The 16,137-nt window shown below is 36.1% G+C and overlaps 2 protein-coding genes across 2 annotated transcripts in view; one reads left to right on the forward strand and one right to left on the reverse strand.

Moving 5' to 3' along the window:
- Window positions 1-16,137, reverse strand: part of rhobtb1 (Rho related BTB domain containing 1) — a 53,154-nt gene that overhangs the window by 21,371 nt on the left and 15,646 nt on the right. Inside the window, exon 2 of the mRNA XM_058793016.1 lies at window positions 152-297. The gene's annotated coding sequence lies outside the window, so the exon portion shown is untranslated. The remainder of the gene's footprint in view (window positions 1-151; window positions 298-16,137) is intronic.
- ank3b (ankyrin 3b) overlaps window positions 1-16,137 on the forward strand; it is a 198,860-nt gene that overhangs the window by 940 nt on the left and 181,783 nt on the right. Inside the window, exon 2 of the mRNA XM_058792986.1 lies at window positions 3,808-3,933. Within this exon, the coding sequence (XP_058648969.1) occupies window positions 3,895-3,933 (39 nt within the window). The 5' untranslated portion in view covers window positions 3,808-3,894. The remainder of the gene's footprint in view (window positions 1-3,807; window positions 3,934-16,137) is intronic.

A 16,137-nucleotide genomic window follows, 5' to 3' on the forward strand; every position in this document is an offset into this window, starting at 1 on the left:
GATGGAATACAAGCAGCCTTTAAACTGCAATGATCAATGTCAAAGGGGTAAACAGATGGCAAAAGCCAAGCCACGTTTGATTGTGCCCCTGCAAAATCTGTCCAGAGACGTGTTACGTAAGGCTGATGTGCAAGTAGCCATGTTTACAAACCTCCCTAGATTTATCCTGTATTCACACTCCGTGCTGTCCCATCTGGATACGGGATGTATAATTCCTTGGCCTAGGCAGTGGCCAACAGTAGCCACGTGTCCCAGGACAGGCTTTTTACTGGCGTGTCTTCCTCTTTAAATGGCAGCCTAGGTAAGACAAACAAATCATGACATGAAGTCATAACGTTTATTCATGTATAAAATGTAATTTTGCTTTTATGCGAGTCAAGTGCAATTAAGGCATAATGCATGCGTTTAAACGATTTATGCAAGTGCATGAGATTTGCTTGACATTTGCAATGCAAGGGGTTTTGGAGAGATTAGACAATTTGCTGTTTTTGTGCTGACGTATCTTGTTCATTAAAATCTTGTCAACGGTACTTTAGGAAATTGTCTGGATAAACATATTTCTTTTCATCTATTCTGTGTTCTCTGTAGTATTTAGGGTTTTTCATTTGAGTATCTGCAGACCCCTGGAGGTCAATGAAGGTACTGCAGGTCATATGGGTTATGTGTCTTAATTAATTAAACGTGGGTAAACAGTCTATGTATGTATTAAAGCTTGTGGAATAATAATAAAAAAAAAAAGTGACCTTATTTCACAATTCTGACTTTTTTTCTCACAATTTGAGTTTATATCTGACAATTCCGACATTTTTTTTTTGTCTCAGTTCTGATTTGTGAGATAAACAGAATTGCAATGGACTTTTTTTCACAGTTATAATAAGTTTACATATCATAATTGACTTATCGGTAAGCCCCTCCCCTCGAACGCAGACTAGCCAATGGCAGTCGAGTATCAGTTGCACGGGGAGCGGAACTCGGACATCTTTAGGTTTCAGCGCCACAGAGAAACGTTGGAAGATCTGAAGCTGGCATCGGTTTTATGGGGTTTATGCTTCAAAAATGGAAAAACGATGTGCCTGGGGTACTTGTAAAACTGATTCCAGGCATCCTGGGAGGATTGGCAATATAATTTATTTTATTACATTCCCTGAATCCAAACAAAACAGAGCAAAATGTCCCTAAGTATTCAACCCCAATACAAATGAAGACAGAAACATTCATTTTCTGGTTGTCATACACTCATTAAGTTACAATTTTCATCTGCTCAAACAGAACGTTAATGTTATCTTGTGCTTTAGCAAGGTATCTCTGGCTAAAACTTGCTAATGTTAAAGTTAGTGAGTCCATGCTAATGTACAACCTAAATAGCGGACTGTTCTCGCGTCTTGTACAGTGTAGGTCAAAAACACATAAACGAAGGTCTACATTTCAGTGCCTCTCCATATTAAACTGGTTAAATATACATTAATTTAATCGTACCCTGCGATACATGAACCTGCAAAGTTAATATTTCACAGTTGCCTTTTTTTCTCTGAATTCTAAATTTACATCTAGCATTTCTGATATTTTACTCAGAATTCTGAGCTTTATCTTGCAATTCTGACTTGTTTTCTCTGAATTCTCAGTTTGCAACTTTGCATCTCGCAATTCTGTTTATTTTTTGAAACCTGCCATGGAAGGTTATTGCAACTTTTATATCACAGTTCTAATGTTTTTCTCACCTCACAATTGTGAGTTTATATCTCACAATTCTGACTTTTCTTTTCACAATTTCAAGTAAAATCTCAATTATTGTACATTTTATTCTTATTATTTTTTAATTCTATGGTGAAAATTGGCTTTAATGTGATATTAATGTTTATTTAATATTAATAAGTAAAATGTAATGTTTATTAATGAAAAATATACAGTATTGTTGAAAATGTCCAGCATTTTTATATTGGGGGAGTCAGGGTGATTGCAGTGATTGTCATGCTTGGTCTCCTCTGCAGACATGAAGACTGCTTCACTGTAATTCAACACCTTTAAGACTGAGCTGCCATGAATGTCTTCTATTGCTGGAACATTCCTGGTATTTTAAAGGCAATTTGCCTATGGAACAAACACCATTCCAATAGAGGATCAGAGGTCTCAGTATTCACTCTGCACTGACCAAACAATGTTTCCTTTTTACTTTTATGTACTTAAAGTTTAAGCTATACTGATAAATGTCTTACAACACTCAGTAAACAGAAACTCACATTACTACTATGTGTAACTAAAAGCAACTGGGAAACACCAAACATTATTCAACATCAAAAATGCATAAAAAGCAATATAAAAATATTTAGCCTAAAGAATTTCTAAGTAATCTGTACTACAACATATGTGACAATTTGCCCCAATATAAAATATACCAATATACCTTCACAGAAATGTACATTGTACATAATAGTTTAACCTAATGTGTCCGTTGTGTTCTTGTTGCTTACCCATATTAAATGTATGACTAAATAAAAAAATGTATATTAAACACACACACACTCACACATGTTGGTATTTGTGGTTTACGGGGACTCTCCATAGGCATAATGGTTTTTATACTGTACAAACTGTATGTGCTATTGCCCTACACCTAAACCTACCCCTTACAGGAAACTTTGTGCATTTTTAGATTTTCAAAAAAACAAAACACCATTTAGTATGTTTTTTAAGCCTTTTGAATTACAGGGACATAGGCAGTGTCCTCATAAGCCACCTTCAAATTGTAATACCTCTGTCATACCCATTTCATTAAACAAATGTGTGTCCCCGTAAACCACAAATACCAACACACACACACACACACACACATGTTTACTTAGCTATCTAAATGGGGACATTCCATAGGTGTAATGGTTTTTATACTGTACAAACCGTATTTTCTATTAACCTACACCAACCTTACACCTAAACCTACCCCTTACAGGAGACTTTCTGCATTTTTACAATTTCAAAAAAAACGTTGTTTACTTTATTTTTAAACCAGTTTTACAAATGAGGACGTCCCCAAAGGGAGGTTTTTGGAGATTTTGTCAGGTTTAGCTCACTTTTGGGTACAAATTTGTCCCCAAAATATGGTTAAGTAGGTACACACACACACACACACACACACACACACACACATTTGTCTAACTAGACCCAAACCTCAGTTTCTGAGAAGCATCCTTTGTGACAACTAGCCTCAGTCTCCCCCACATTGATACAGCAGAAGAGTCGATGTAATGTCAAGAACTGGAAATATGAAACAATAGCGCCATCTAGTGTTCTTTAAACAACAACGATAACTCAAATCCCTTAACTTCAATCGAAAAACTTTTCCCGGATGGTAGTTTATTACCTTTGCAAAAGTAATCTATTAACCTTGTAAAAATACATATACAATAATTCTACAGAATGACTTTTGGAGATGATATTGGCTTATGCCCTGCTCAGTGTGAACAAAACACAACAGCATAAACATTATGGAAGACAAATGTGGAAACATGGCTTAGTCAATACAAAACTGCTTACTGATGTAAGATGTGCTTAATGATAATGTTTTTATATTGAAGGGTTCGTATCACTCTGTTAAGTATTGCACTTCAGTAGCCACCCTATAGCCATCAATTCAGAGCTTCGGAACATAATAAAGTAATAACAACTTTAATAACATAATAACTTTAACACGCTGCCAAATCTTATAATGTATAGCCTATAATATATTTCCATAAACGTTTCTCGAAAGCACTCGCTATATGTAACAGTAAAGTTTTTCGAGAGTTATTACATGCTGGGATACATATTTTTCAGGAACAGAGCCAATGGACAGAGCAGGAAGTTGCTGCACACTGGGGCACATATTTCAATGTGTACAGTTGCTTTGGGATCTACTTCAACATGGCCACCGTCGGCACAGGTGAAAGCGAGCCTGCACAGGTGAGAGGACATCACACCTGACCTCTTCTCTTCACTCTCCACTCTCTTCTTCTGACATAAAAAGCGTCATTACTGCAGATATGAGTACTTCTGATACCTTAGACTGTGTGACAGCTGTGAAAGTCATGGTAAGGTTCATCTCTAGACTGTCAGTGTCGATATTGTTATTTGTCAAATGTTTTCATAAGTACGTTTCTACGCATGCAGGTTTATCTGAGCTAAATAAATGTGAAGTGTATCTTTAAAAAGGTGAGCGCGTTTGCATATTTCGCGGGAATTTTCTGACGCGTGCTCTGCGATTGACAGTTTCGGTTTTGAAGGCGTTTTATTCGAACCTGAACGTATCTGTGTTGATGTTGTTGTCACGGTGTGAAATATGTTTGGATTTGGATGACAGATGTTTTTTTCTCTCTTTTTTTTTTTAATCACATAATGATCAACATGTTCGTATAATAATAATAATAATAATAATCATATTACCTCTATTTTTACATTTTCTGTACAAGTGAATCGTGCTTGCATTCAAAACTCACTGACAACTTTATTAGTATTGGTTACGATGTTTAAAAAAAAAAAAAAAATTCAAGGCATTGTAAGGGTGTTCTGGGTATAGCTGCTAAGTTGATTCAGTGTGTTTGCTAAGGTGTTTTGGATGGGTTACTGCACCTTGTCACAAGAGCCCACTCTCAAATCTCTGTGATGCTCTTATCATCAATAGTAATTGTAATAAGAAGAATATTATTACTAACAATAAGGCAAACTTGCACTAATAAGCCAACAAATAAAGCCAACACTTTCACTTTCATTAATAATGCATTAATTAGTTTTGATTAATAAGACATCACCAAACCAATTATGTGGTGCTTAACATCAATAGATGCACATTCAAATATGAACATATAAATGTGAAATTTTCATGGAATGTCCATTTACAAGTAATTATATAATGCTTAAATATAACTAATTGGACAAATAGATGATAATGCTATTAAACAATGTAGTTATCAAAGTTATTAATACAATGTAACCGAAGTGAAAATCTTGTAAGGTACATTGACATATTAAAATAATGAATGCTGCCACGATTTGGGCTTGGTGAAATTTTGTAGTATTATTAAATAACATTAATAACAATGGTAATATTATTAAATATTCTTATAATTTGAAATGATTGGTTTCTATTTTTCAGTGTTTTATTCCTGAGATGGCAAAGCTGAATTCTTTGCATCATTACTGCAGTCACTTCAGTGTCACATGATCTTTCAGAAATCAATCTAATATGCTGCTTTGCTGCTCAAGAAACGTTTATTATCATCAATGCTGAAAACAGTTGCTGCTTAATATTTATTTTATTTTATTTTTTTCAGAATTCTTTCTTCTGAATAGAAAGCAGGAAGCAAACCAAAAAAAAAAAAAAAACCTTTAACAGTTGTGTATCTCAGTGCATGGATGCATGCGGTGAACAAATACATAACTGTAGGTTTTTAAAAAATTTTTATTCAAATTCAAATTTGCATTCCTATGTGGTTTGTTGGTGCATTGTGCTTGAAAGTTTTTACACAGTGATTGATTGATTACTAGGTCATGAACTATTGTGTTTTGTGCAGACAACGTGGCTGATATGTGGGAAACATTCATTCTCTGTAGCAGCAGTACAAAGTTAATGGTTCATTATTACAGTGTGGGTAAACTATGAGGTGGAACAAGGAAATGCGGGTTATTCAGATGTCCGGAGTGGGTTGGATAAAGAAATCCTGCCCCTGAGAGGCTGAACAACATGCATTTACTGTTTCCATCCCATGTATGGAGATCATCTCTGTGTAAACCTAAACGGCTAAATGTGTGTCTGTTTCTCGGTCAGCAGTCTGTCTTCCATGCTTGCTTACTTTCTTAATATGATCAGTTGTGTGCATTTACTTGCATTTTTATGCAATTGGCACTTGTCCACCTTTCAATGCCACCACAACAAAAACAAAGCCTGTGTGATACAGTTATTACATGCTCTGTTGAACCCTATAAGGAAGATCTGAATGCAGCACATTCAAGTTGTCTATTCTCCAGGCTTCTTCTGGAGATAAACAAATGAGCCAGTGATGCGTTGATGATGCAAATGTTACAAGTGCTGGCCCGTGACTCAAAGGGCCGTTGGTTTGTTTGACTGACACAGCTGGCAATGATACAGAGATGGTGAATGAGACCTTCTTTTAGAGGCGACCCCGAGCAATGGGGGTGACAGAAAGGCTACCTTAGGTACGTATGACTCCAGCTGACCGGCTGACTGACCATTGCATCATGCGGTTGGATGAGCACAGCGAAAATCAAGACAAAAGGTCATTTCACATGTCTTATGATGACCGTTTAACCCCTCGGTGTCAGAACTTGTCCTCTAAACCGAGAGGATTTTTTAAAAAACATTTAGAGGCCAAAAACCCCTGAATATGATGAGAGATCCCCTTCTTGAAATATAAAGGCAAATCTATGTAAAAAAAAATCAATAAATAAATACAGTGAAGAAAAAAAATACAAAAATTTATTTTATTTTTTACTTATTAATTTATAATTTTTTTTTTTTTGTACAAAACTAGGCCTATATGCAGATTCACTTTTTTTCCCCTTACATTTAAAAACTGGTGCTGTCAATAGTGCTTTCAGAATACAATATAAACTCATATGTCCAGTCTTAAGAAGAATGAAATTGTAATATTATCTAATTTGATGTAAGTAAATAAGTTAAACTTGTTTTTTAATATAAAAATGCACAAAATACATTTTGTAAAATGTTATTTTATGAACCTTTACAAACAGGAACATTTTTTTTGTCTTTTGATTAGGGTACAAAGTATTGTCTGAAACTTTAAAATGGTGTCGAATAGGTTTCTTGACACAATTATTGCTTCCAGTGGTGCAGAAATTACACACTTCAAGTTTGCCCTTAATTGCCAAGTAGGAAACTTGTCTTGCAAAGAAAGATAACAGTTATTTTGCAATATTTTGTGTAATATTCCGAACTAATTTCTTGTAGCACCACAAATACAGTCAGAATTATAATGCATAACTCATAAAAAGCATAGCTAATAAAATAAGCCCTATGTATTGTTTGCACATTATTACAGAATGTTCTCTTATATAAAATGGTGATGAAAACATGTCAGTTAGGGTAAAGAAGGGGCTGTTTCATTCTTACCTTAATAGTATGGAAAAATAATAGTAAGCCCTTTTTAGTGCAAATGTGAGCTCTTACATACATCTGTATAATAGGGGCCTTTTTTAAATACACAATGGATCTACAACATACTGTACAGTTTTACTTCCCAGAAAAGACAGATGAAATGCGCCTGAACTCTAGTTTACTAAATGCAGTCAGTTTTTTGGAATCTTAGTCTGTAATGAGTGTCAAACAGCCTCTTGGCACAAGAGACTGAGAGTGCATTTCAGAAGGTATATTAAATCACAAGGCATTGCCATGTTTTGAAAACTATTTGTTTTACAACCAAGACTGTTAACATGTTATAAATGGAGACAGAATGGGTGATTTTCGTGGCATCTGAAGGTGAACTATCTGTGAAATGTGAGACAAAGCTGTAATTAAATTTGTCTAAAAGTATAGAAAAGTCCAGAGTGCTAAGGGGATCTTTCTGAGCAGAGGCGTACCTTTGGACTCTAGTAATCTATTGTGTCTGCTTACATCTTGGTAACTTGAGTCACTGTGGTAGTATCCATAAAAGTTTATGGAGCTGAGTTAAGAGCTTTTTAAAGCAGTCAGAAAGACCTTCAGTGGCATAAACTGAAACTGACATGGCTTACAAGACGTTGCAGTATTGAGGGATGAATTCACTTTTTGCTCCGTGGTTGCAAACACACTTCATTTTTATGTAGAATTGGCTCATAATAGATTGTGCCTTAATCACAAAAGGCAGCAATATTTGCCTGCTGTAATTAACGTCATGCTATTGCCACCCATAGAAAGCAGGTGAGATGTTTGTGTACATTTTCTATTGATTATGGGAGCTGTAATTCATCAAAAGATAATAAAATGGAAGGAGAAGAGCATTACATTACAATTGTACAGTGCAAATTGCTGTCAGGGTGTCTTTGTACAGGGTGTTCGCGGGTCCTTAAAAAGTCTTAAAATGTTTGATGGGTCTTAAATATTTTTGGTCACATTACCGCTAAAATATCTTCAGTCTGACGGACCTAATGACTGTTTACAATCATTGGACAGACCGAAGACCCACCCCCCACCCCTGCGGTAGTTACTGCGTCATCAGACAGAATCGCAGTAACGCTAGCAGAATGCAGGTCGAACTACCTTCTTTGTGAATATAATGTTCTCAATAATAATAATAAATTTAGGTTGAGCTATAGCTAGCTGACCACCAGCCTTCTAACTAGTTTAAAATGTTTTTGGCTTTTTTATTTGCCCGACTGGACAAACATCCTGATTAAAACTTAAGTGACAAAAAAATAACCAGCGAAGCATCGAAACGAAAGAATGATACTTCTGATTTTAATACATTCAACGTAACCAGCGATTGATAATGGAATGGTATTTCTGGTATCAAGGTCGGGCTGCCTATCTCTTTGTGAGAGACTTCAAAACAAATGAGCATAACAGCACACATAAAGAAACTCTGAAGAAACATATTCAAAATATGTTGTTTATTTAGACTATAATATGATATAGTTAAGTAACTGTAAAGTGGGGTTTTGGGTTTTGTTTGATGTTCATGTTTTCATGTCTGTTATTTTGGAGTTTAGTTATGGTCCCTGTTTGTTTCATGCTTCCCTTGCCCTCATGTATTCATGCTATTGGTTGTCTTGTTCATTGTGTCATGTTCTGATTGGTAGTCTTAGTCACGTGTCTTGTCTCTCATTGGTTGGTTCTTGTCATGTGACCTGTATTGTTTGCTATAAGTAGCCATCATGTTGCCTTTGTCTCTGGTAATGTATTGAAGTTGTGCTCGGCTCGGCTCGGCTCGGCTCGGCAAGGCAAGGCAAGGCCACATGGGTTCTTCACTACACTCAGCTCCAGTGGACTGATTGGTACAAAATACACGGCCACAGACAACGGCATCATGATGGCTACTTATAGCAAACAATACAGGTTTCAAGGTCAGCAAGTCTCTTAAAAGACAGTTTGACATAATTTGATAAATTAAGATAATTTGACATTTTATGACTAGTACATTTAGTTCAAAAATGTAACTTGGTATGATTTACCAAAAATGCATGTATTAATGCATGATATTTGTATAAAACATTTTCCCTGAAGAATATATTTTAAAATTATTTTTAAATTATTAAAATGTGTACACTCACATATATTCAAGGTGTGTGGATTTATTTATTTTTAACTTTGTTGAAAATGGTATTAGTTTTTCAGAATCACTTTTGCCTGTTAGGCTGTACCGTTTTTAGCACTTAACTTCCCATGAGATTTTCAGGAAATGTAGTCACTCTCAATAATTGCTGTCAGTAATTAGAAGTATTTTTTGTTTGTTTAAAAGAAGCAATTTGTGGTGTACTTGGAATGTTGTCCAAATTATGTTGCAATGCAGTGACGATCAGCCATTCAATCTGCTTTTCATCAGTTATATATTGTGACGGGAGGAGCCAACGACAGACACAGTGGGTGTGGCGTCAGGCCTCGGAGAGGCTTTTATTAACAAAATAAAGTGTCCAGGGGAAGAAGTGTCCAAAATAAACAGGGGGTCTGGTGTCCTCGTCGTGCTGCGGGGCTTGTGCAGGAGGGCAGTGTTCCAAGAGGGGAAGGGTCCAGGGAAGGGGCGGAGTCCGGCGGCCGCACGCGCTCCCACTCGGGTCCGGGGCGCGAGGGCGGCGGCTTCATCACAGCGGCGGCTCTTACACGTCGTCCACGGCCTTTGGCAGGACTTGTACGGCCCGACATCCTGGTCCGACGGCCGTAATACGGGTGCGGCAGCTCACGTCTTCGGTGGCGCGATGTCCCTCTACGCACCCTTCCTGGACCCACGAGGACACCAGCGTGCATGCACGGGGGAAGAGACCGGTCTCTCGAGGAGAGGCGCGCTGGGCATTTAACAGCGGCGGTGATGAGGCTTCATTCAGTCCAGCTGTGCCTCATCACACGCCGCCAGCCCGCGTTGATCCCACGCCCCTCCTCTCTCGCACACCCACTCCAGTCGGGAGCCTGGTGAAGGGCGGCAAATAAGGGACGGGGTGGTGATGATGATGAGGGGGAGGGCCACCGATCCGTCACAATATTTAGCAGAAATAGCAAAATTTCAGTCAGTCAGTGTGTCCTGAAGTTGGTCCAGGTGTTGTGCACCATTTAGTTTGTTACAAACAAATTGCATAACAGCTAAGCAACGTCCCTTCGGGGGAAAGTATGATATAAGGTGGTAAACTATGTCTAGAGGACCACAGGGCAATGATATTCTTTCGACTTTTGCTATGCAACCACTTGAGAGGCTAAAACATGTCTTTTGTGGGCCAAGAGCAGAGACTATAAATTCTAGAAGAGAAAAAGCAGCCTTTTGAAATGATGTTTAGGTCTGCAGTTCTTTATGTGCTGGTGTGTCACATTCTTCTTTCTTTCTGAGTTGTGGTTGTTATTTATGTTGGGGAACTGTGAGTTAAGCTGTATGTTTCTTATAGTATATCCTGTTTAGTTGTCTTTTTTTTTTTTTCTTTTCTTCTTCCTGCTCTCACGGTATGTGGCTCTGACTGTTTGCGTGGTCCTGTTAGTTTCTACAGCCAGTGTGGAACAGCTGTGATGGTGTATTTTGAAAATACTAAAGAAATGCATTAATGTGAAGATGGTAAAGATAAGCTGATCAATCTTCACATATGGTATCTTCAAAGGGAATGTTTACACACAAATTTTCCCTTTTTAGTTGAAAACGGTGTTATGTGTTTGGCCATTTGCTTACAGTACACGACAACAGCGTTTGGGGCCTGAAAACACAGACTTTTGAAAACGGGTTTCAAAGTGCAAGGTTTTGAAAACAATACTGTTGTCAACTCTGTGTAAACTACAAAAACGCAAATTTGCCTAAATTGCTTACTAAGCCGTTTCTAGTCATTTACTTGGATCCTTGTGAATGGGATCGTCACTTTACTCAAAACTTTTCAAAAACACACAGGAAAACTTTTTCGTTTTGTATGTAGTTTTTTCAGTTATGCCACTCATATTGCAATTTGATGCCACAGAAAAGAATCGCATGTCGCAAACATAATTAAACATGAAACAAGTTTTGTGTTCATTTTATAATGCTTTAATGATGGTAATATGTAAAAAATACAGAATAAAGTCATAATCTTAGCTTAATGATACTTTTATATACTATAGGCCTATATACTTTATTTTTATATATATTTACCGGTCAAAAATTTGAAATATGTAAGATTTTTTTGAAAGAATTCTCTTATGCTCAGAAAGACTGTTTTTAGTTTATTTATTATACAGTAATAATGTGAAATATTATTACAATTTAAAATAACTGTTTTCTATTTTAAAATGTAAATTCCTGTGATGCAAAGCTGAATTGTCAGTATCATTACTCCAGTCTTCAGTGTCACATGATCCTTTAGAAATCATTCTAATATGCTTTTGAATTGTAATAAAATGTGATCGCACAATGTTACTATTTTATGGTATTTTTGATTAACTAAATGCAGGGTGACCATAAGAGACTTCTTGCATTATTATTTGTCTACAGTAAACAAAGAAATTTGTCAGATTTGTTTGGATGTTTAATGTGTGGAAGACAAAAACAGTCTTTGTTCTTCAGTTTTGTGTTTTCTGCTCACATTCGTATCCCTGTGGTGCTTTGGTTGCCATGGAGAATCCGGCTGTTGTGTTGGTTACCATGGGGACTGTCTTCCATCGTGTGCCCCAGGCATTCAAGCAAGTGCATTACATGTTATGAAGGCCTGCTGATATTTTAGCTCATAGCGTCTGCAAAAATCCCAGTTAGACCTTCCTGACAAGCCATTTTATTTGCAGTTTGTTTTCTTGATGTCAGAATTGTGAAATAATATTAGAATTAGAAAATGACTATTTTCTTTTTTAATATATTTTAAAATGCAGTTTATTCCTGCGATGCAAAATTACTCCAGCCTTCAGTGTCACATGATCCTTCAGAAATCATTCTAATATGCTGAGTTGCTCCTCAATTATTATTGGTGCTAATAATGGTTATTAATAATAAATGTTAAAAACAGTTTTTCCTGCTTAATATTTTGTGGAAGGACCATGTGACACTGAAGACTGGAGTAATGATGCTGAAAATTCAGCTTTGCTAAATAAATATATTTAAATATGTTACAATAGAAAACATACTTCATTAAAACATGAAAAACATTAAAAACTCCTATGTATTCATATATATTGTTTTCAAACAAAAACCTGAATGAAATTAGAGGAACACTTGACATTCCCTCGAGTCTTGTGAACACGTACTTGTTTCTAATTTGCTGGACTTTACTGACAACACCCATAAAGAAAGTGTTTGCCTGACATCTGATACCTCATATAACCTCACCTCAGGATGGCTTAAATATTTGGCTAGTTACCAATGGATTGCCACATATAGCAAACAGACAAGTCTCTTTGGGCTTCTCATAGACGTTTTCTATATAAACAACATAGGTAAAAACACCAGATTGTGTGGAATGTGTTTCTGTCATAACCTGCTCTAGGGAAGAATGGTTGCATCATTGCTCAAGGCAGTCACAGATAGGGAGAACACACTCTAAGTATAATGCAAGACAAATTCAATATCCTTTCATGTCATATAAACATGCACAGCTACTGCTTTCAATAAATGATACAGTCATGAATATCGCAGAGTAATCAAAATTCACAAGATGTAGACTAATACACTTGCATTAAGGCTTAAATATACTAAAAAATGCTAATAAGAAGAACATATGTGCAAGTACACATGTTAAGGTTTGGTCCTGTTGGCTGATAGATCCATAACTACATCTGGCCGTCATTTACAAGTATCTATGTAAAACAAAAACAAGCAAACAAACAAACAAAAAATTATAAAATTAAATAAATAAATAAATTCATGTAATTTAAGAAATATTACATCATAAAATAAAATGAAATATAATAAAATAAATAATAAATATCTAAATCAACAATTTAAAACAATTGTTTTCACAGTGAAGTTATAGCTATAATGTCACAGACAAGGGCAGTCACTAGTGGAAGGTTTAGATAAAGAAAGATTTCAAAATGTGATTGTATTAAATAGCCAAATATGCTGTTACTTTATTTAAACAAAACCTCTGTACATTTTACAGAGATTGAATTCCACGAAACTGGAAAAATTTAAACACATTTTATCAGCCTGGAGCAAATCTGAATCTTGCTGAGCATGTTAATTAAAGTTTTGACAAGTTAAAACTTTCAACATGTTTATAGCTAGCTACCTTAGCATGTCTAGTGTAATTGCACAGATATTTGTGGGTAACTCTGTTGCAATCTTGAGTACTGAAGTTTGTTGCTTATAAAGTAACACTAGAGCTCATGTTATAGCTGATGAATGTATGTGGCCTTATTGTGTCCAGGATCAACAGCTTATCAGCTGCTTTCCAATACTGTGAACAGGTTTGTGAGCTGGAATCCTGTTTGTCCTGAATGCAAACTCTCTTATCTGTCCTTATTTTGTATAAAAGGAAGGACTTGACCTGGATGTATTATTCACTTTAGTTGTGCACGCCTGTAACACGCTCACAATCACTGTTAAACGCTTCACTGCTCCCATCAGGTGTCTAAGGCTGTGATCTGATCTCATTTGAGCTTAAGAGAGTCAGAGCCGGAGTCTTTAGCACTTATTTACACTAATCAGCGTTCCTGTGAGCAGGAAGAATCCGGCTGGCACTGGACACTGGAGGTCTGCGATGAGAGCAGATCTGACAGACAGTGTGTCTGTGATGTGATGGCTTCAGTTGTGCCTGCATCACTGCGCGTCAGCTTGTGGAGTTGAGGACAGTTTGGCACGTCTGCTAAGATCATCGTTGAAGCCATCGTTAGGCCTTCCATGTTTTCACATTCTAATTTTGGTGATTTATGTAAGTCATAAGAAAAACAACAACTAAAAAATTGCTATTTTAAGGCCACAGTGTTGCTTCTGCACCATAATAATAATAATAATAATTACTGCTACAACTACTGCTGCTACTACTATTATTTTTAGTAGTGTTAGCATTATTAATATTATTATTTATTACTTTATTTTACTTTACTACTATATTATTTTGTTGGTTTTGTTTTGTGTGTGTGTATGTATGTATGTATGTATGTATATGTGTGTATATATATATATAGTAGTTGTAATATTATAGTAGTATAGTATAGTATCATACAATATAGTAGTGTTGTCAAAAGACCCGGTACTTCGGTACCAAGTCGGTACTAAAAAAATGAAAATGTCACGGTACCAGGTTTTTTTAAGTACCGGTGGTACCGAGTACCCGGTCAACCCGGTTCTTGACGCATACGGCCCGATGATTTCCGCGATGCAGAAAACGCGGACGGAATCTCGGAATCCAGTTATAAAAAAGGAATTTACAGTTTAGCACGGAATACCACGGAATTTGTCAAAGTTTGGATGAATTAATCAAAAGTAGGTCATTACACTTAAATCAAATCGCGACATGGACTAGTAAATATTAAGCCGCAAAAGTCGATTCAGATATGAATCCCGCATGTTCTGCGAGTCTCTGTGTGAATGAATGAATGGCAGAGACGCGCGTTTTTTTGTTTTTTTCTTTTTTTCTTTACTACACACACTGAAGTGCGCGTGACGCTTGCCGTGATTTCAGCATCTGCCGTCTCAATGAGGACATAAATACATAAACAACATCTCCAGAACTGCTCTGAGAGTCACTTCACGAGCATTTTACCGTTTCATTGAGTAAAACCAGCGTCATATCATATAGCTACACACAGAAATAAAAGGTATTCAGGGCAACCCGTGAAAATAAACGTTTATCTTAAAGACATTGTGCCAGAAATATATTACTATTATTTAGTAGAATGTATGTGATACTATTACTACTATTGAAAAAAGTTAATATTTATTTTTAAAGAAATAATCATACAATATTTCTTCCATATCCCCTTTATTTACCAAAAAAATAAAATGTGTTTAAATTTCACTATTTAAAAGACAAATTAAATCTGGGTGAAACTTTACTGCTTACTGTTTTTCATACTTTTATTAATTGCGGAAAAACTTGAAACAATTTAAATAAGTATAAAGAATGGCATTGATTTTTGTACATTTTATTTTGTTTGACTTTATTATTAAAAATAGTGTGTTTTTTAATTAGCATGTGGTACCGAAATTGGTACCGAGAACCGTGGATTTTCATTGGAATACTGAAATTTTGGTACCGTGACAACACTACAATATAGTATAGTATCGTAGTATTATAGTAGTAGTACTAGTTGTATAAATTAATAATAATAATAATGATAATATTTGTTGTTACTATTATTATTTTCATTATTAGTAGTAGTATAGTTAGTTTTGGAAGTATTATAAAATTAAGGCAGCAGCTAAGTGCAAATAGCGATGGATTCTATTTACACTATGTTAAAATAACAAGATTTTCTGCTATTTATAGGCTACTAGGCTACTTATTGCAAATAGTGGCAACTGACCTATCGGTAAGCCCCGCCCCCCCTTAGTTACTGTTGCTCCCTCGGACAAACAAAAGGAGTTGCTCACTGTCTTTCAATGACAGCTGCAGTGTGAAAACCTTGTCCCACGATGTTTTTGCACAATTTTGGACACAGAAGGCCACCAAATGGGAATTAAATATTCCATGGAGGGATTTATAAAATATTTAAAAATAAATACAGTGGGTAACTCGAAGCGAGGGTTTACAGAACACAATGCAAGCGGGAGAAGTCTCATATTATGGTCGGTCATCAACATGCAGGATCATTTAACCAGTTTAATATGCAGAGGCACTGAAATATAGACCTTTGTTTATGTGTTTTTGACCTACACTGTAGTGTACAAGACGCGAGAACAGTCCGCTATTTAGGTTGTACATTAGCATGGACTCACTAACTTTAACGTTAGCAAGTTTTAGCCAGAGAGACCTTGCAAAAGCACAAAATAACATTAACGTTCTGCTTGAGCAGATGAAAATTGTAACTTAATGAGTGTATGACAACCAGAAAATGAATGTTTT

The sequence above is a fragment of the Onychostoma macrolepis genome, chromosome 12 (assembly GCF_012432095.1).
Source record: "Onychostoma macrolepis isolate SWU-2019 chromosome 12, ASM1243209v1, whole genome shotgun sequence".
Taxonomy (NCBI): domain Eukaryota; kingdom Metazoa; phylum Chordata; class Actinopteri; order Cypriniformes; family Cyprinidae; genus Onychostoma; species Onychostoma macrolepis.